Below are 22,098 nucleotides of genomic sequence, written 5' to 3' on the forward strand. Positions count from 1 at the left end.
GTTCCTATTTTGATTAATAAGATGTGTTTGAGCCTAGTTATAACACAGTCATTTAAAATGGACAGTCCGAAACCGCAATTACTTTTGTACTAATCTAATGAGATTCTGCATGCCTCATAGAGTGGCCAAAAAAAAAAGGAAAGAAAAAAAGTAACATTCAGCAAACCAGAAATAGAAGGGAAGTTCCTCAACTTGATAGAGAATATATTACAAAAATCTTACAGCTATGTAACGATGAGAAATTAGATGTTTTCCCACTAAGATTAGGAATAAGGCAAGATGTCCACTCTCACCACTCCTAATCTACATCAAATTGGAACTCCTAGCACAATAAGACTAACAAAGAAATAAAAGTATATGTACTGAAAAGAAAGAACAAAACTGCTTTTGTTTGCTACTGACATGATTATCTATGTAAAAAATCCCAAAGAAACAACAAAAAAATTCCCGGGACTAGTAAACCATTCTAGTAAGGTTACAGAATACAAAGTTATTTAAAAAGTCAATTGCTATATTAAATACAAGCAACAAACAATGGAAATTTAAAATTTAAAATGCAATTACCATACACATTAGCAGAAAACCCAAACAGAAACACTTAGGCATAAATCTAACAACATAAGTTCACGAAAGAAAACCCTGATGGAAGAAATCAAAGACCTAAAGAAATAGAGGGCTATTTCATTTCTTCACAACTTGATCTATAGATTCAATGAAATCCCAATCTAAATTCCAGCAAGACACTTTGTGCATAACGACAAACTAATTCTAAAATATATATGGAAAAGCAAAAGATCCAGAATAGTGAAAATAATGCAGAAAGAGAAGAATAAAGTCAGAGGAATGACATTACCTGACTTCAAGACTTCACAATGATGCTAAAGCAATCATGACTGTGTGGTACTGGGGAAAGATTAGACATGGAACAGAAGAGAGGGCCCAGCAATATACCTACACAAAACACAGTCCACTGATCTTCGACAAATGAACAAAGGCAATTCAAAGGAGCAAGGACAGTCTTCTTAGAAAACAGTGCTGAACAACTGGATACTCACATGCAAAACAATGAATCTAGACACAGATGGTCTATCTTTCAAAATATCAACTAAAAAATGGCTCATATACCTAAATGTAAAACACAAAACTATAAATTCCTTGAAGATAGCATAGAAAAAAATTTAGGTGACCTTGAGTTTGGCATAACTTTTCAGACACAATACCAAAAACACAATATATGAAAGAAAATTGCTATAACTGGGCTTCACAAAAGTAAAAACCTCTTCTCTGCAAAAGGCATTATCAAAAGAATGAAAAAGCAAGCCAAAGATTAGGAAAAATATTTTACAAAAAACACGTATTTAATAAATACGTAAATATTTTGGACTGGTATCCAAAATATTTAAAACTCAACAATAAATAAGTCAATTTAAAAATGAGCAAAACATGGACTATAATCCATATCAAATTATTTGCTGTACATCTGAAATTAATACAATATTGTAAGTCAACTATACTTCAATTTCTTAAAAAAGCAAAAAAGCTGAGGAGACACCACACCAAAGAAAATACAGATGACAAATAAGTATATGAAAAGATACCTGACATCATATATGATTAGGGAACTGCAAATTAAAACAATAAGATATCACTACACATCTATTAGAATGGCCAAAATCTAAAACAATGACAACATCAAATGCTGAAGAGGATGTGGAGCAACAAGAATTCACGTTCATTGCTGGTGGGAATACAAAATAGTGTGGCCACTTTGGAAGACAGTTTGGAAGTTTCTTATAAAACTAAATAAACTCTTAGCATCCATTCAGGAATTTCACACTCCTTGGTACTAGCCCAAAGTAGCTGAAAATTGATATTCACACAAAAACCTGCATTCAGCTTTATTCATAACAGCCAAAACCTGGAATAATCAAGATATCCTTCAACAGGTAACTGGAAAAATAAGCTGTGGCACATCCACACAACGGAGTACTATTCAACCAAAAAAAAAAACGAGCTAGCAGGTCAGGAAAAGATACAGAGGAACCTCAAACTCATGCTGCTAAGTGAAAGTAAACAATCTGAAATGATCACCTATTGTATGACTCCAACTATGTAACATTCTGAAAAGGACAAAACTAAGGAGACAGCGAAAAGATCAGTGGTCGCCAGAGGCTCGGGGGAGAAAAGGATGAATGGGAAGAACATGGGGCAGTTTGCTAATAACACTATCCTGTGGGATATCATTCTGTGGATGATGGAAACACGTCATCATACACATTTGCCAAACCCACAGAATGTACAATACAAAGAGTTAATCCCAATTACATGATGGACTTTAATTAATCATACTGCATCAATATATGACCCATCGAGTGTTACAAATACAGTATGTTAATTAAAGGGAAACTGGGGTGGGGGTGGGGAAGTGAGGGAGTATGAGAATTCTGTAATTTCTGTTCAATTTTTCCATAAACATAAAACTGCTCAAGAAAAAAATCACACACACATACAGATACAGACACACAGATACAAATAAAACACACACACCAGCTCTTGGGGAGGAAAGACAGAAGATGAGTACTTCAGAAGAGAAACATCCATGAACATCTCCACTTTGCCAGGTCTTACAGTTTCCCTGCCTACCGACTCTCCAGAAGGGGTGACCACAAACTCCTAAGGAAGCTGAAGCCAAACCATGACCTAGAGGCTCAGTTCAGGTCATCTTCTTGGAGTCTTCCTTTACAAGCTTGCTACATGGTTTTTAATATGCAAATAGATGCTTTTAAAAAAGTATTTGATTGGAGGTAAAGTGTTAAAGATTTACTCAGCAGGAATCCTTCCTGTTATATGCTGTATGGGTTACATTATTAGCCTAAGGCTAAAGAGTATTAGCACAAGATGAAGAAACATAATCCAAGTTTAATTTAAAGGAAAAAACAAATGTACTACTACTCCTGGTTGTTGAGGTAAGGCTGTGAGAATTCTGCCTCCTGAGCAGAGGCTCACAGGCCACTACATCCATCGTGGTTTTCTTCAGCTACCACAAGCTGAAAGCAAAGGTCACGTGTGGCTATGGGCCAAGGGGTCCCCTGACGGTCCCAGCCGCCGCCCAAAGGCCAAGGACAGCTCACGACTGTCTTTCCCACACACCAGCATTGGTCCAAAGCCCACTTCAGCTTCCTGCAACCCACCTTGCTTCTCTTTCCTGAGGGATGACAGCTCATTAAGAGAGCTAGTTAAAAACTTATGCTTTCCCACTCTTAACCCTGTTTTCCCTATGAGAATTGTACCTTCAAGACAGCCAAATGGCTGAGAAGGAAAAGTTTCTCCTTTTACGAGTGCTCCAGCTAATAACTGAGAAAAGATCAAGACAATAAGAATATCAAAATGTTTACAACCCTAATAATGCACTAATACATATAAACAATGATCATTAATGGCTACTAATATTACAAAAAAAAGACATTCAGACACTATGTCTCTCCTGGGGAAAGTACACACCACTGTTTATGAAGCATTCTTGCAAACAACAAAAAAATCTAAACAAGACTCTAGATCTAATTACAAACTTAGAGAAAAAACAGGGGGACAATGGAACATATTAAATTGACACCACAGGAATGCAATTATTAATAGCAAAACTCAGAAAGTAGAAAAGTCTATAGGAAAAACAACCCAGTTTCTTCGACAAATAAATTAATAGGAGGGAAAACAGATGACAGAGAAGCTGTTGATTAGAAGACTTAAAAGGCATTTCAACCAATAGCAATGCAAGAAACTCATCTGGATTCTGATTTGAACAAACTGTTAAAAAAATAATTATGGGAGAGGAAATATAAACATTGGATATATGATGCAATTAAGGAGTTATCTGGGCTTCCCTTGTGGCTCAGCTGGTAAAGAATCTGCCTGCATTGTGGGAGACCTGGGTTCCATCCCTGGGTCGGGAAGACCCCCTGGAGAAGGGAACGGCTACATGACTGAGTGACTTCCACCTTCACTTTCTAAGCAGTTACTGTAATCTGTTCGTTCAGGTGTAATAATGGTATTATGACAATGGTTTCTTTTAAACTCCTTATCTAGAGACACATATAGATACATTTATGTAAAATGATGTGACACTTGGGATTTGCTTCAAAATAAAGTGGGATGGAAATGGATTGGCATGCAGGTGAAATGAGTTTGGTCATGGGTTGATGACTATCAAAGTTTCATGATGAATACATGGAAGTTCATTATCTCTTCTGTCTAACTCCATACTGTTTGTAATTTTCCATAATAAAAAGGTTTAAAGAAATGAAGTAACTTCAGATCTTACAATTCCTGAGAAAGGTCAACCATCATAGTAGATCCTGCTCCCCATCTATCTCAATTATGCTAAAGACCACACAGTTGGTCCTCCGTATCCATGGATCAAAATTTCAGTTGAAGTCGGTTGATTCTGCAGATGCAAACCCCACGGACAGACAGGGCCAACTGTATTCACCGCACTACACTATTTTTTCATAAGGGATTGCACATTTCATATTTTAGTATCGACGGGGGCTCATGGAATCCAGGGACAACTGTATATCCAACCTATCTCTGTAGGGTTTATCATATGAAACTCATACAATCAATTTGTCCTTTCCAATCCTCCACAACCTAACCAATGTTTCAAAACAGCAAAAATCTCCACTCTTCTCAAAGTTTGCCTTATCTCACTAGTCAAAAGCAACCTCTCCACATTATTTATTAATAGTTTATCCAACCAGCCCGTAATTTCCTAGAAGGCAGAGAATGTTTTTTGTCTTTACTTCCCACAAAAAGCCTAGCACAGTGGCTTGCATATAGCAGTTGATTTTCCAACCAAAAAATCTGTGGCTCATTCTGGTCTGTTCAGAGATGAGTCACAAAATAGTAAGTGATATAGAACCAAAAAGAGTGGGTGTGTTTGCAAAATCTACAGGTCATAAAGAACAGATGAACATACTGTGATAGATCCATACAATGGAATGCTACTTGGCATTCAAAACTAACAAACAACAATACTACACACAATATGGATGAATCTCCAAAACATCATGGTAAGAGAAAGAAGTCAGGTGCAAAAGATTATATACTATATGTAATATATTTAATTCCATTTAATTGAAATCCCAGAAAAGGCAAAAGTGGATGCTTAGGGCAAAGGATGGGGAGAAAGGGAATGACTGAATTGGCATGAGGGTACCTTTTGAGTGATGGAAATATTTTATATCTTCTTCCTACTTACTGACTGTTATGGTTACACAACTGTATATATTTCCAAAAGTCATCTACTTGTACAATTTAAATGCGTGAATTTTATTCTATGTAAGTTATATTCTAATAAAAACTATAAATCATAAGATCAGAATTTCAAATTACATACATTTGTAATAGGACAGATCAAGGGCTCTTACAAATTAATAAGACAAACACTTCCAAGAGAAAGACAGACAAGGAAAATAAGAAATTGAAAAGAAAAATACACAGGCAAGTAATGTGAAGACATACAGAAATGAAATCAGTAAGATACTATTTGTTACCTATAAAATTGGCAAGAAACTCTTTTATTTTGTACTGGTATTTGTTTTTATTTGTAATACGCAGCACTGGTAGAGATTTAGGGAAAATTTGGACTCGTGCATACTACTGACATTAGGGTAAACTGACTTGATCTTCCACAGGAAAATGTGACAAAAGCCTTAAAAGATATAAACATTCTCCAATCTAAAACTTTATCCTCAAGAAATAACCATGTGGCAAGACAATTCAGGGGAAAGAACAATCTTTAACAAATGGTGCTGAGACAACCTGATATCCACAGGCAAAAGAAGGAAGTTGGACGTCTACCTCACACCATATATAAAAGTTAATTCAAAATGGATCAGATACCTAAATATAAGAGCTAAAACTGTAAAACTCTTAAAAGATAAAATAAGGGTAGATTTTTGTGATCTTGGATAAGGCAATGGTTTCTTAGACATGACACATAAAGCACAAACAACAGAAAAAAAAAAAATAATGGACAAATTGGAATTTATAAAATAGAAATAACAAAACTTTTGCTTGAAAGGATAATATCAAGAAAGTATAAAGACAATCCACAGAATGGGGGAAAGTATGTACCAATCACCTATCTGATAAGGGTCTATAATCCAGAATACATAAGGAACTCTTACAATAAACAGTAAAAGGACAATCCGCTATAAAAAAGAAAAAACGGGCAAGCAACCTGAATAGACAATTCTTCAAAGAAGACATACATGCAGCCTACCAGCGCATGCAAAGATGCTCAACAATTTCTTTAGTCATTAGGGAAATGCAATCAAAAACACAATGAGATACCACTTCACACTCACGAGGATGGCTATAATCAAAAAGACAGATAATCCAAAGTGTTGACAAGAACATGGAGAAACTAGAAATCCTCAGTCACTGCTGGTGGTGAGAATGAAAAATACTATAGCCACTTTATATAATCCAGCAATTCTACTACTTGGCACTTACCCAAGAAAAATGAAAACACATATCCACAAAAGATTCTGTACATGCATGTTCACTATTTATAATAGCCAAAAGATGAAAACAAACCAAATGTCCACCAGCTAATAAACAGATAAAGAAAATGTGGTATATTCATACACTGGGATATTTATGTCCACCAGCTAATAAACAGATAAAGAAAATGTGGTATAGTCATACACTGGGATATTTAGGCATAAAAGAAATGAAGGACTGATACATGTTACAACATGAATAAACACTGAAAACACGCTAAGCGAAAAGAAGCAGACACAAAAGGCCACATATTACAGGATCCCATGCTTATGAAATGTCCAGAATCATAAATCCACAGGGACAGAAAGTCTGTCTGAGGCTCCCAGGATCTGAAGGAGAAGGGAAGAGTGGAGAGCAATGATGGGTACAGGGTTTCTTTCTTTGGTAATGAAAATGTTCTGGAATTAGATAGCTGTGATAATTACACAATCCTGTAATATTCTAAAAACCATTGGATTGTACATTTTAAAAGGACAAATATGATAGCATATGAATTTTATCTAAATAAAAATAAGTAGAAAAATAAAAAATCCTCTCTGGGGCAAAGGGTTAGCTAAAAACACATCTTTTATAAAAAAACAAAAGACTGGAAAAACAAACTAAATGTTCACCTGGGGAGAGGTGAAATAAATTAAGGTGCATTCAAACAAGGGAATATCACGTCCACACACAGTAGGTACACGGAGTCACACTAAAGGTAATGAGGTATTTAAAAATGCTGTAGAAATGTATTTCATATGCAAGATGTTTGTTACATTAATAAATTTTTTTAACACAAAAAAGGATGCCCATAGGACTTCTCTGGTGGTACAGTGGATGGAAATCCACCTGCCAGTGTAGGGGACACAGGCTTGATCCCTGGTTCAGGAAGATCCCACGTGCCCGGGAGCAACAAATCTCGTTCACCACAACTACTGAAGCCCACACTCCAAGGACGGCAAGCCACAAGTACTCAGCGCGAGTACCGCAACTACGGAAGCCCGTGTGGCAGAGCCTGTGCTCCGCAACAAGAGAAGCACGGTAATGGGAAGCCCGGGCACTCAGTGAAGAGCAATCCCTGCTCGCCGCAAAGCCTGTGCGCAGCAGCGAAGACCCTGGGCAACCAAACATAAATAAATTTTTAAAAATTTTAAGTCTTAAAAAAAAAAAAGTATACCCACACTAGTCTGATGTCCTTCTCCCAAAGTAGAAAACAATCTTAGAAACCAGTTCTAACTTCTGGCCTCCAGACTGCAAGAGAATACATTTCTGTTATTTAAAAAAAAATTTTCCTTAAATAGGGGGAAAAAAAAATTCAAGCATATCCATAGTGGAGTCCATAATGACAGAAAAAGTGAAATATATGTATACATACATTAAAAAGTCTAAAAATGTGCTAACAGTAGTTATGTGCTGGTAGTAGTACTAGAGGGGCTATGTTTTCTTCATTTGGTTTAGCTGTATTTTTTGATTTTTTTGACAGTTAGCACTTATTAAGTAACAAATAAATATATATTGGTTTTAAAAACAAGTATCCTAACAAACAGTGGGGATTAACACCTCAAACAGAGAAGAAAACAAAGGGTGAATAAAAGAATAAAGACATCAAATTTAAAACCTCATCACAGGCCTAACACTTCAGTAAATCCAAAGTGAAAGTGAAAGTGAAAGTCGCTCAGTTGTGTCTGACTCTTTGCAACCCCATGTACTATAAGGTCTATGGAATTCTCCAGGCCAGAATACTGGAGTATATTGGAATATACTCCAGAATACTGGAGTGTAGCCTTTCCCTTCTCCAGTGGATCTTCCCAGCCCAGGGATTGAACCCAGGTCTCCCACATTGCAGGTAGATTCTTTACCAGCTAAGCCCCAAGGGAAGCCCAAATCCAAATTACTAGACGATAACTCCACAATCCCAAGTCATCCTTACTCTTGCTTTGGCAGAAATTTACAATATAATAAATTTAACTTATAATACAAACGTGACTGTGCTAAAAGTTATGTTATTTTGACAAAATCGAAACAGTGACTCCAAGGGATTGCTAACGAAAAATTAAAGACCAGGTCCCAATTCTCAGGCCAGAAAATGGTTCCGATGAAACACAGTTTATTTTAGCAGAGGTGAGAAGAGAAAATATTTATTCTACACAGTCTGAAGGCATTGTTCGGATATAAAAATATTGTTACTACCACCATCAACAAAAAAAAGTCACCACTAAGCACAGGGTTTACTCCCCCAAAATACAGCCAAGCCAAGAGAAGATAAAGTTTACTCAAAACATATGAAAAGAAGGACTCTATATTTTGAAATCAACTCTGAAGTTACTCTTTTATATGTTTTTAGTTAAATAAAACTCTACTTTCATTCCAGTTTCCAAGAAGAAACATGTAAAGGAAACACTGCAAAGTAATTCAAAGATAAGAGAGTTCAAGTGATATTGCTAAAATCAAAGCAAATCGAAAAATAAGGCCCCTTTAAGTCAATTTTACTTAGATTTTTAACTGCAGATGTTCTCAATACTGCCAAGAAGTTTTTAAAATAAAAATTAAAGTTAAAATTAGGTGGAGTTATTCATGAGAAGGTTATTAGGATAAAAGCATAATAAACTACTGCTACTCAGCTAAAATAAAAAAGTGATAATACCAAATGCTGGCAAGGATGCAGAGAAACCAGATCACACATACATTGCTGGCAGGAATGTAATCTGATACAGTGACTCTAGAAAACAGTTTACCCATTTCTTTCAAAATATGTGCTTACCAAATGACCCAGCACTTTTGGGCATTTATGCCTCCAAAATGAAAACTTATATTTACATAAAAATGTGTACTTCATGAAACAGTTTTGTTTGCAAAAGCCAAAAACTATATACAAACTCTTCTGGAATGTCCTTCCATCATTAAACTGTGGTACCTCCAAATTTTGGAACACTACGCATGCGCACTAAGTCCCTTCAGTCGTGTCCAACTCTTTGCGACCCCATGGTCTGTAGCCCTCCAGGCTTCTCTGTCCATGGGATCCAGACAAGAATACTGGAGTGGATTGCCACGCCCTCCTCCAGAGGATCTTGCCAACCCAGGGATCGAACCCACGTCTCCTGTGGCTGCTACACTGCAGGTGGATTCTTAACCACTGAGCCACCAGGGAAGCCCTCTGGAACACTACCCGGCACTAAAAAGGAAGGAACTACTGGACTTTCCTGGTGGTCCAGTGGCTCCCAGTGCAGGAGGCCTGCGTTTGATTCCTGGTTGGGAAACTGGATCTCACATGCCACAACTAGAGATCCAGCATGTGCAACCAAGACCTGGAAGGAACTATTAAGACATACAAAATTCTGGATAGAACTCAAGGAATTATGGTAAATGAAAACAAGTCAAACTACTATATGATTCCATTTATACAACATTTTCAAAATGAAAAAAATGTAAATATGGAGAACAGATTAGTAGCTAGAGGTCAGAAATGAGGGGATGTGTGCAGGAAAATAAAGGGATAGCATGAGGTGATGGTATAGTTCTGTATCTTGACTGTGGTGGTGGTCACACAAATCTACACATGTAATACTGCACAGAACTAAACATACACACACTACACAAATGAGTGTACACAGGACTGGTGAAATCTGAATAATGCTACGGATTATAACAATGTCAATTTCCTGGTTTTGAGATTAAACAATAGTTATGTAAGATGTGATCACTGCATGAAACTAGGTGAAGGGAACATGGGATCTTTCTGTATTATTTTCTGCCACTTTCTGGGAATCTATATTTCAAAATAAAAAGTTTAAAACAAATTAGATGGGGCTAATGCATGAGAAAAATATAACAAATACAAAAGGCTTAACATAGTAGATGTTAGTATATGGAACATGGTAAAAACGCTCCATGAGCATTTTTACAGAATAGAACATTTTTAATACAGCAACTAATTTGAAAACATAGGTTTCTGCATACTATTCAAACTATTTTAGCAGAAAGCATGACTTGAGCTACAATTCCAGAGATCAGTTACCAGATACTACATGAAATCTCTTATGCACATGGCAAGATTTTTTTTCACCCTCTGACACTGTTCAAGTGATTAAGAAGCCAGTACACAACAAAAACATCTCCACATTCAGTTTTCTCCCCAAATCTTTTAACTCTAACTTCAACATGACCCAAAGCCCTTAAGTAAACAGAAGTCTCTAATATCATCAAGTAACTTACAGGATGGAGTAAATTAACAGCTGCTGTTTGGGTTCAAATTAATGAAAAGTCTAACTTGAGGGCATCCTCAACATCAACAAATACTCTTAGAAAAAAATGATTTTGTGTCATGTCAAAAAATAGTAAAAATGAATTGCAAGTCTTTTTGGTGTTCTGCAGCAACTGAGTCCCTAACAAATATTCTGAGGGTTACAAAGAACATTCTATTGGCCGTCCTCTGAATTCCTGAAGCAGGCTGAGCTATTCAGCCAGCTCTGCAGGAAAGGGTCAAAACAGGAGCCTCAGTCAGCTGCTGGGAGCTGGACCCTAATTCTCCAATGAGCATCCTCTCTGGCCTACAGCCCCTTCAACACTACTCCATACCTATGTGTGCATAAATGATTAACAGTCTTCAGTGCAGTGGGTGTGACCCTGAAACAGTTTTCTCCACTAAATTTTATTCTAAAGGAAAAGTAGAAAGTTCAGTAAAATCACACAACACCTTGCTTTTCTACTTTCCCCAGAAAAGTGCCTTAAATTTTTCTCAGCTTCAACAGATATAAGAATACCTAACCACAACTATCTGATCAGTTCAGTATCAGCAAGGGAGTCCGTATATTTTCTTCCCATGGACCTTGTGGACTCCTAACACTAGGATTTACTAGTAGGGGTTTCATGGAAGAAGTTGTGATGTAAGGCCATCTATCACAGCAGGACCGGACTGCTGTAACACACTCGCCCACCTCCTCCCCACCTTAGACTTTCCTGGTATCCCTTTCTTATGCTTCATTTCCAAAAGAAGCTAAACCTTTGGTGTGTGTGAACCCAGGGTAGACTCCAGAAAGCTCCAGTCACTGTTCCCTTTTGCCTTTCAACACCTAAAAACTTAAGGGTACTGAAGAAAAATTCCACAGGCTAAAATGCCAATGATTCTGACAGGGTGACACTGTTCATCGTCACAGATTTTAGACAGATAAGTTGTGGCATGGAAGCAGCTTAGTTGTACACAGTATACCAGATGTGAGATTCTCAAATACGAATTACATTGTTAGTGTAGAATCTACAATGCAGAAAACCTAATGTCTTCTTGAAAGCACACTTCAGCACCCAAATACAGAAAAATTCAATAAGCTGAAGGTTCTAGCGCACTAAAGAATTCCTGTGGGCTACATATGCAAATACACAGAAATTATGTGCTAAGTCGCTTCAGTTGTGTCCGACTCTTTGCGACCCTATGGACCATAGCCCATCAGGCTCCTCTGTCCATGGGGTTCTCCAGCCAAGAATACTGGAGTGGGTTGCCATTTCCTTCTCCATCAGATCTTCCCGACCCAGGGCTCGAGCATCTCTTATGTCTCTTGCGTTGGTAGGCTAGTTCTTTACCACTAGCACCACCAAATTATACTAAGAACAAGTCCTTGGACTAAGGCCTCTAAATTCTTTCATGTTAATCTGCCCAATCACTTTGGAGCCAGCACTAACATCAATCCCACTGATCATATTGTGTAGAAATAGAAAGAGGCCATAAGGTCAGTGCTGAAGAACGGTGTCAGCATCTTGGACTTAACTGTGCTACGCTGTACAACATTCACAAGGAAGGACACTGCCCCACTGCAGTGAAAACAACTATATCTCAGCCCCCAAATTTCATCCCCCTTGCTAGACAGTTCCATCTAAACATCACCGTACCTTTTGCTCTAAACCAATGGTCTTAATCCTTATGTTCAACAGTAACATTAACATTTCCCCAGTCACTCAAATTCAAAGCTGTTATTAATAACATGGATTTAAATCCATGAAGGGAGTTAGAATCTTTTCCATTCTTACCTTGTAGTATCTCTCACATTCATTCTTTCCCATTTCCATCCCCATCATTCCAGTTCAAGAAATTATTCCTTAAACCCAAGTTTCCCAGCAGAGACTTCTTGATGTCACACTGTCAAAATCATACTCCAAAACATTATTTTGAACAAGTCATCCAAGCCTTGGGAAAGTATCTACAGCTCTGGCCACGTAGCCAACATAAACCTATCCTCATGAGCTTGAACGAGCACCAAGCACCTTCTAAAGGAAGCTTCTGTACACCTGGGCTCAGGACCAAGGACTCTGAATCTCCAAAAGTTTCCTATGTTTGCTACTTTTTGTCTTCTCTCCTTTTTCCATGATGAGCAACAATTAAATCTTTGAAAAGAGCTTAAAGCTCATTTTCATGAACAACCAGAAGCAGGTGGACTTCTTCCTACACCATAGCCAGTGTCGGAAGGGAATGAATCCCCAAAAGTAGAATAAGTGAAAGCAACTTTATAAAGAAAAAAAGGAAAGCAAACAAACTCCCTGGATCAGCAATACCTGGCAAAGGCTGAGATGGTAAGCTCAGATAAGAGGAGTCCTTTTGAAAGAGGACTATGAGGACCTCAGGATGCTATGCAAACCTCTTACTCTACATTTAAGAAATTTCCATCTTACCTCAACTAAAAAAAGAAAGGAAGAAAGAAGTTTCATCTTAACTAGTGACCTAGTGGATAAGAGAAAACATATACGTAAAAGGAAAATTAAACATAAGCAAACTATACCAAAAGCATGAAACAAGCGCTACAAGGTTTTAGAGAAAGTACAAAAAAAAATCAAGAACATAAGCAATGAACTCAGGATTCTGAACTGTATCTTGGAGTGTTCAGGGAGTAAGTCAACCTGCTGTGGCAAAACAGAACACAGACAGATCACAGATGTGAGACACAGTGTGTATCCAGTTGCCCCAGGGTTCCAGCCCACTGTTCAAGTGCTTTTTCTTCCTCTCCCTACCCGGACAGTCATGCCAGTTTAGAGGCCAAGAACCACAACAATTTTTTAACCTATTAGCTAAATGTCAGTCACACCCCAAGAACTCACAATAGTTCTACTATACTTAATCTCGGAATAGCACAACACTGAGGTGCATTCTGAATTCAGTTTTAAATACCTGTATTAAAAACAGCAAGACTTTCCTAAAAGTTAAGAAATAAGGATCCATAAATCACAAAAAGAATTTTTAAGCACTGGGACACTCTTTACAAAACACTTAGGTCCCACTTAATAAAATTTAAAAAATTTAACTGCTGACATCTTCTAAAGGAGGCGGCAAAAGAATGATGAATCGATAATCAGTTTTAAGATAGGTTTACAATCTGTGTTTAAACAGCAATTACTCTAGAAATGGAAATTCCTCTCCTTAATCCCTTTGAGGACAATATAGTATTTGAATCCAGGACTAAGAGTATCTTGCTTCTACCTAAATTCAAATGTGAGCCTTTTACAGTATCCTCAACATTAAATTAGCAAGTAAAAAGGAATTTCTAAGCTATCAAAAAGAGAGGCAGCCAGCATTTTGGATGTAGAATACACCTTTGCTACATACATATGCAGATGCTTCAGTAAAACTAAATTAGGGAACTTGGAGGTTTTAACTGGCAGTGATGACTTAACTGGAGCTTTTTCCTGTGAAATGAAACTATCAGAATCCCTCAATATCAATTTGCCTGTCATCAAACCACAGGTTTATGCTTCATCTTAGAAATGCTATCAGGATGGAACCATGAGTCTTTTATTGAAAGAAGATGACCATGGAGAGCGCCCTTGAAGCTTAGCAATAGAGGACTCAACCCAAAATGATTCCCCCATGGAAAGTGAGGACAGGTTTGACATGTACTCCAGTGCCAGTCTTAAAACGCTTGACTGCATTTCCCATAAAGGGTGGGAGTTGTAATAGTAGCATAGAGCAGACACCAGCCCACCAGAAGCAGATGGAACCCACCAACTCATTTTACCCGGACCTTCAAAAAGGTACACAGAACTCTCTCTGCTTGCCAAAGCAGGGCAGATCTGAATGGGTGAATCTAAGAAAAGGTTCCACAAGGGACTATTAATGGTGATTTCATTTGCCTACTTGTAACCCACGATGTAAAACAGGATCTGAAATGTGAAAAGCAATTTTAAAGCTCATTCTCCATACTCAAGCTACACACACGCGCACACACACACATAGTCCAAAACCTTCATTTTACAAAATGTTTGTAAAAAGACTTCGTAATCTATCCCAGCACAGGGGAAATCTACCTGGAACCAGTCGCTGCTTACGTACACAATTCACTAGGGGTCAGGTAAGATTCCATTTTGTAACAGCTGAACTTTAAACAGAAAGTCATTAGTGGTGCAACATTCACTTATTAGCATAAAGTTACCCCCTAGAATGAAAAGCATTGGCTGTCTCTGCCAGGATGACAACTTGACAGCGAGAAACTGGGGCCAAAGACCATGAACTCCTAGAAAGTTCCATCCGCCTGAAAAGAAGAGCTCACCATCTCCACCAGCCTAAGCTTAACTGTCACCTCATTCCTCACTCCCGACACAGCAAGGCATCACTAACATAGGAAATTCTAAGAAACAAAACATAGAGAGATGGGCCAAAGGGTCAGTAGCCAGCAAAGCCTTTCAGGGCTGCCACGATTCCTGTTTGGGATTGGGGGAGGGGGAGGAGCTTTCTGGATGTTTCTATTCTTGGCAAGGAAAGCACCTCCAGGTCCGGTACCGTGGAAAGGCACCAACACAGGAATGTTCTCAGGGAATGAATGATTTGCCTGTGCTAAGCGACTTCATTTTGGGGTGTGATGATGGGGGGCAGGGTGGGGAGGGCTAGAGGGCTGGAGAGAGAAGAGAGAGAAGGTGTGTTTGACTGGGGGGGGGGGGATGGGAAGAAAGAGTGGGATGGATCGGGGGTGGGGGGAAGTGGTCCAGGGAAGATGTGAACGGTTAGGAAGGAGGCTGTGAATGACTAAGGGAGGTGAGGGGAGGGTGTGGAGGGTTGAGAGGATGTCCAGAAAAGGCGTGGAGCTGAGAGGGAGAGGGCAAAGGTGTGGACTAACGAAGGTTGGGGGAAGGTGTGGACGGAGGAGGGATGGCCATCAGCCCCCTGAGGACCAGTAACTAAGGCAGGCCGAGGTTGGGGGGTGCCTCACCCAGGCTCCCCCCGCCCCAGCCCCCTTTCTGTGGGCGTGTGCCCGGCTGCGCGTGTGCAAGGGCCAGGCCACCAGGCCGCAAGGCCACCACTCACCCCACGACTCCCTGGTTGTAGTTCCTCCGCTTCCACGGGGTCCCGCTGTACACGCCCCCGCCGCCGTCTGCCCGGCCGCCCCCCGGGGCCCGCCCTCCGCTGGGCTGCAGCAGGCTGTAGTTGAGTCCGTAGGTGCTAGCCTTGTTGTCCCGCTTCCTCTTGTTGCTGCTGCCCGAGGCTGGGTCCGCGGGCTCCGCGGCGGGGACGGCGGTCGAGGAGTGCGGGGACGGGGACGCCGAGGGGGACGGGGACGCCGAGGGGCCCGCGGCGGCTCGACGGGCCCAGGCCGCGGGCTGGTGGTGGTTGTTGTTGTTGTTGGTCGTCTCCAGGGGCAGGAAGTCCCGCTGCTCCGCCGGCTGCGCGTGGCCGCCCAGCAGGCGCTCCCCGGAGCGGTACATGCCGGCCGGGGCCGGGGCCGGGGCCGCGCCGCTGGGGCTGCCGGTGCTGCTGCCGCTCCCGCCGGTGGCCGTGCTGCTGCTGCCGCCGCCGCCGCCGCTCGCGCCGCCGCTGCTGTGACAGTGGTGGTTGAAGTAGAGGTTCCTCAGTCCCTGGGTGGTCTCCCAGATCTGCATCCACAGACTGTTGGACGGTCCGAGCTGCTCTGGCTGGAACCAGGCGATCCTCGGGCTGCTGCTGCTGCTGCCGCTGCTGCTGCCGCTGCTGCTGCTGCTGCTGCTGCTGCTTGGGGCCCGCCGCGGGCGGCGCGGTCGCGCAAGGAGCCCGGCCGGCGCCGGCGGCGTCGCTCCCGCCCTCGGGGGCTCTGCGGGCCCTCCCCCCTCCCTCCGCCCCTCTGCCGAGCCCCTGTCACCGGGGTCCCCGTGCAAATGGCGGCGGCAGCGGCAGCTCCTGAGAAGGGCGAGCGGCGGCGGCGGCGGCGGCGCGGCAGCGGCAGCGGCGGCGGTGGGGGGGGGGGGGGGACGCGCCTGCTCCGTAGCGTCCTTGCTCCTCCGGGCCCGGGGCGGGGCCTCCGTCGGCTCCGCCCCGCTCGCTCCGCCCCCCGCCCCCCCTCCCGCGCTTGCCCCGCCCCCGCCGGGCCGAGCCGCCAGTCCAGCGCCAGAGGCCGCGCCGTGCGTCACAGAGGCTGAGGTGCGGCGCGTCTGGGAGCCGCAACCGCCCGGTCCAACCGTTCCGACCCCGTCTAGGGACGGGGGGTGGGGGTCGTACGTACCTGGGCGTCAGGGCGCCCCCGACGCGCGTGCCGCCTCCAGTCTCAGTTTCCTGGCCCCCGAGGCTGGGTGAGACCGGACGGAGGTCGCCGCCAGCTCCGCAGGGAATAGATTGTAGGCGGTGCCGCCCCGCCCACTGTCCCCTCCCCCAGGCTGCAGCGCCCGGACCCTCGGGCTTCTCTAACCCCTCCCAGGATAGATCTCCGCTCTAAGCACCGTTCCAGAGGCGGAAAGTGAGTCCCTCTTTCCAGCAGAGCACGTGCCCGGGACCCTGCCCAGACGCAGGCTGCGCTGGTTCCTCTGTTGCTTGGCCACCCGGTTGCCCCCAGCGCCCTCCCTGCCGCACCCTGGCCAGGGCTGGGAGCCGCAGGACTTGGTGGAGGGTTTCCCCACGCGACCCCGAGACTGGATAAACCTGCTCCCACCTACAGGGCTGGACGCGCTTCTTCGTAGAGGACGTAAGCCATGGGCTCAAAACCACCGTCACACACCCCAACCCACTTTACAAAGACTTGCACACATAAACACACGCAGACGCACAAGCCACTCAGCGTGTGAAGAAACCTCACGTGCCCGAAGGTGCATCAGCAACCATGAAAAACCCTTCTTGGTTCAGAATTAAAGAAAACCCAAAACCTTTTAAGCCTAATTTGGGGACCATATTGTTGGCACCAGCAGATTTTTTCCACAAATCCCTGCGGTGAAAGACAAGCAAAAGGGGGTTTTAAGTATTTCAAATCATCAAAAGAAAAAAGGAAACGAAATGAGCATGTTTCAAGTGTGCCCTCTAAGTTTGGTCCAAAGTCCAGAATGAGTCCCTAACGCCCGATTTTGGCCTGTTTTGGGAGCTCAATATCCTGGAAAGGTTTTTTTGGCAAAGATGAAGAATTATAAAACATCACTTTACCTTTTTTCTTGATCAGAGAATAACATGGGCATAAATATGGAAAACACACACCAAAAAAACCTAAAGAATTTTGGTTCATTCTATTGTTATTGCTTTACTATAAATCTGTATTAAAAGTTGTCTCAGAATGAAGTTTGCTGTGTTCTGAGAATTACATAGCCAGGAAAATGAGTAGTGATACTTTTTATGCTATTCACATTGACAAATTAAAAAATAAAGCATTGTATAGAAAAAAAAAAACTTTATTTTCACAACTTCAAATTGGCTTTAAAAATACAAATGAGAGAAATGCAAAGTCAAAAAATGTAAACATTAGCAAGTTCCCACTGTCTAGAAATAACTACCGTGAAGACTAATAAACGCTATTCAAAAAATCTCTCCATGCATATATATGTTTCAAGACAGTCTTTATTAGCTTTTTTAATTTTCATTTTTTATTTTATTTTTGGCTGTGCTGGGTCTCTGTTGCCACACTTGGGCTTTTTCTAGTTGTGGCAAGTGGGGGCTACTCTAGTTGGAACGCTCAGGCGTCTCACTGCGGTGGCATTTCATTGCAAGGAGGTCCAACCAGTCCATCCTATAGGAAATCAACCCTGAAGATTCACTGGAAGGACTGATGCTGAAGCTGAAGCTCCAATACTTTGGCCACCTGATGCGAAGAACTGACTCACTTGAAAAGACCCTGATGCTGGGAAAGAGTGAAGGCAGGAGGAAAAGGGGACGAGAGAGGATGAAATGGTTGGATGGCATCACCAACTCGATGGACGTGAGTTTGAGCAAGCTCCAGGAATTGCTGATGGACGCCGAAGACTGGCATGCTGCAGTCCATGGGGTCCCAAAGAATCATACGTGACTGAGAGACTGAACTGACTGAAAGGTCGGAAATCAACACTTGTTCTCTTTGAGTGCTTGTTTCTTCAGGCAGACCTTAAGACCTAGTAAAGTATTGACAAAATGATCAGATGAATTGGTATACATAAAAGTATATTTTGTAAAATATGGGCTGAAAGGTGAGACATTACTTTTCTTGTTCACCTGCCGGCAACGCTGACTGGTCAGCCGTATCACACACCCATGTTCCAAGGCATTCATTCAGTAAACTTTGGTTGAATGTCTAGTAGCCTTGCAGAATTGAGCTAATCATTTTAGAGATGATAAATAAGCAACCAAGACTTTTGCCTGCCCTCCATGAAGGCATTGTCTGGTTAGGGAGGCAAAAAGTAAATATTCAAAGTCAAATTAAAATTCATGTAATTAATTCAAGAAATATGTCTTGAACAATTATTATGTGGGGAATATATAAGAATCTGGGGATATAACAATGAATATGATGTGGTCCCTGCCTTCATGAACCTTGCATTCTAGTAAGGCAAGCATATAAGGTCAGACAGACAGCTAAATGCTGTGCAGAGAAAGCAAGCAAGCTAAAAGGCTAGTGACTGTGTGCTATTTTTAGATGGGTTAATCAGGGAAGACTGCTCTGAGGAAGTGATATTTGAGCAGGGACTTAAGTTAGGGAGTGGACCATGACCATCTAGGGAATGATCTATCAAGTAGAGGGAATAGCAAGTGCAAAGGCCCTGAGGCAGGAATAGACTTTGTGTGCAAGATGATAAGGCAATGCAATTGTATTAAATATGTATGGAATCATAAAGTGTCTCTTCTGGAAGTTTCCTCAAAACCATCTGGTCTAAAATAAACCAGTAGAGAATTTATTTTCGGCTGCACTGGGTCTTTGTTGCTGTGCACAAACCTTTCTCTAGTTGTGGCTAGCGGGAGCTACTCTTCTGCATGGGATTCTCATTGCAGTGGCTTCTCTCGTTGCAGAGTACAAGCTCTAGGCACATGGGCTTCAGTAGTTGCAGCATATGGCCTCAGTGGTTGCAGTACATGGGCTTAGTTGCTGAGAGTTGTGTGAAATCTTCCCTGATCAGGGTTTGAACCCGTGTCTTCTGCACTGACAGGTGGATTCCTATCCACTGTACCCAGGGAATTTTAAAATAAATAAAAATATATTCACTTTCCCCAAAAAATCTGCACTGTTTTGTCACAAAGTAATCTACTACTGCAAGCAAAGAGAAAGACTACACTGATTTCAATAATAAATTTTGATTACTCAACCTTTTCATTTTGCTATTTAGAACATTACATTCTTTAAAACCACCTTCATTAAATTGATGAGCCAAAAAATACAGCTTTCAAAACCCCAGACATTTTCCTGCATAATGTAGCGTCCTATTCATTCTCAGTATTCATGTTCTTTGTTGTTGTTTAGTCGTTCTTAGAGGGGAAAATATTGAGTTGATGATCTCAACTTGTAAGATTTACAGAAACACCAAGATTGTGCAGAGTGAAAATTGAATAGAGAAATGAGAGGCAAGTTACCCAAGAATCAAGCAAATTTAAATATGATTTTGCTGATTTATTAGCTTGAATAAAACAGAAGGGGAATTGCATATACATATACTACTACATGGTATTATAAATAATTGTCATTATAATTAAATCTTAGACAGTGTGATTATATTACTCCACTCCAGAGTTCACAAAACCATGAATAATAGTCACATAGTTATTAGTATCTTCTGTGTTTAGGAAATGAAGCATTTGCTCCAGGTATTAATAACCTGGGGCTTAGGCACCATTTACAACTTTCCCTTTTTTGCATGGCGTATACACCATTGTACCATGTTTGTTTCCTCTCTTGTGAATACAAAGAGGATTCCAAGTAGGGAATTAAATTTCAATGAGACTTCAACATACCAGGCAATGTGAAAGTCTATATCTAGTTCTGCACAGTGAAAATTTCCTCATTCCTGACTTTCAGGGGAAGAATGGCTCAAATTGTGTGCATTCTGGGATTTTTGAAGTGAAAGTATCTGTGTGTGCATGTTGGTGTACAGTACACACGTGTGTGTTTAAAATCTTTACACTGTAATTCCTATACCATAAAATTCACTCTATTTATTTTGGCTGCACTGAGTCTTCGTTGCTGTGTTCAGGCTGTCTCTAGTTGCGGCAAGCAGGGGCTACTGTCTAGTTGCTGTGAGCAGGCTTCTCACTGCAGTGGCTTCTCTTGTTACTGAGCGCAGTCTCTAGGGTGCACAGGTGTAGTTTGGGCTCACAGGCTCTAGAGCACAGGCTCAGTATTTGTGCCACACAGGCTTAGTTGCCTTGAGACATGGGGACTCTTAATTCCTGGACCAGGGATCGAACTCATGTCCCCTGCCTTGCAAGGCAGATTCTTAACCACTGGACCACCAGGGGATGTCCTGACTCATTTTTAAGTGTACAATTTAAATGACTTTTACTAAATTTACAAAGTTGTGCAGCCATCACCACAATCCAATTTTGGATTATTTCCAACCCTAAAAGGATCTCTAGGGTCTATTTGCAACCAGTCCCTTTTCCCAGCCCCAGGCAACTACTAATCTACTTATCTATCCCTATTGATTTGCCTTGATAATCTCTGTTCTGAGCAGTGTTTTCATATCATATGATCATGGTAGCTGCTAAAGTCCCAACAAAGAGCTGCTTGCCCAGCCTAATGGACCATGGGAGAAAAAAATGGAAAATACTGCCAGAATGAGTGCATTTTCCCATAATTCTTGGCCTATCTGTAAAAGGCCCATACATTTTTCAAATTTAAGTTTCCACAAGGCTACTGAGGCAACTCCTTCTACCGTCTTTCTGTTTGTAAGGGAAGTAGCATCCTTGGTCTCGAGTGGGCAAAGCAGATGCTGGCAGTCCCTGGGCAACCACTCTTTGGAGAGAAAGCCCAGAAACTCAGTCAGAATCCAACATTCACATAACTCTGCATTTTACCATCTCTTTTCATAACTCAGCACTGCAGGGCAGTTTGTGGATGAGAGAGAAGACCCCAGGAAAGGCAGTCTTGCCTAAGAAGGTGTTTACCCACATTTACTTTTGTCACCCGTCATCAAACAGCTCAAGCAGAGAAATTCCGTATCTAAAGACAAAGACTCTTAACTAAAAATTAAAGGCTCATCCTATAACAGGGGTCCGGGATCTAATGCCTGATGATCTGAGGTGGAACTGATGTAATAATAATAGAAATTAAGTGCACAATAAATGTGATGTGCTTGAAACCATCCCCCAATGCCATTCGTTGAAAAATTGTCTTCCGAGAAACCAGTCCCTGGGGTCAAAAAGATTGGGGACTGCTGCTCTAGAACATTCTCTTG

At 41.5% G+C, this 22,098-nt stretch overlaps 2 protein-coding genes across 5 annotated transcripts in view; both read right to left on the reverse strand.

Annotated features, from left to right (window-relative positions):
• The window catches only part of TENT4B (terminal nucleotidyltransferase 4B), a 69,164-nt gene extending 52,724 nt beyond the window's left edge, over positions 1–16,440 (reverse strand). For all 4 annotated transcript variants that reach the window (XM_070451333.1, XM_070451334.1, XM_020909982.2 and 1 more), the window contains exon 1: positions 15,821–16,440. In XM_070451333.1, the coding sequence (XP_070307434.1) occupies positions 15,821–16,392 (572 nt within the window). In that variant the 5' untranslated portion in view covers positions 16,393–16,440. The remainder of the gene's footprint in view (positions 1–15,820) is intronic.
• A 1,843-nt stretch (positions 16,441–18,283) lies between these two features.
• HEATR3 (HEAT repeat containing 3) overlaps positions 18,284–22,098 on the reverse strand; it is a 72,817-nt gene continuing 69,002 nt past the window's right edge. The window contains exon 15 of the mRNA XM_070451336.1: positions 18,284–18,828. Coding sequence (XP_070307437.1) covers positions 18,811–18,828 — 18 coding nt within the window. The 3' untranslated portion in view covers positions 18,284–18,810. The remainder of the gene's footprint in view (positions 18,829–22,098) is intronic.

The sequence above is a fragment of the Odocoileus virginianus genome, chromosome 20 (assembly GCF_023699985.2).
Source record: "Odocoileus virginianus isolate 20LAN1187 ecotype Illinois chromosome 20, Ovbor_1.2, whole genome shotgun sequence".
In the NCBI taxonomy this organism is placed as follows: domain Eukaryota; kingdom Metazoa; phylum Chordata; class Mammalia; order Artiodactyla; family Cervidae; genus Odocoileus; species Odocoileus virginianus.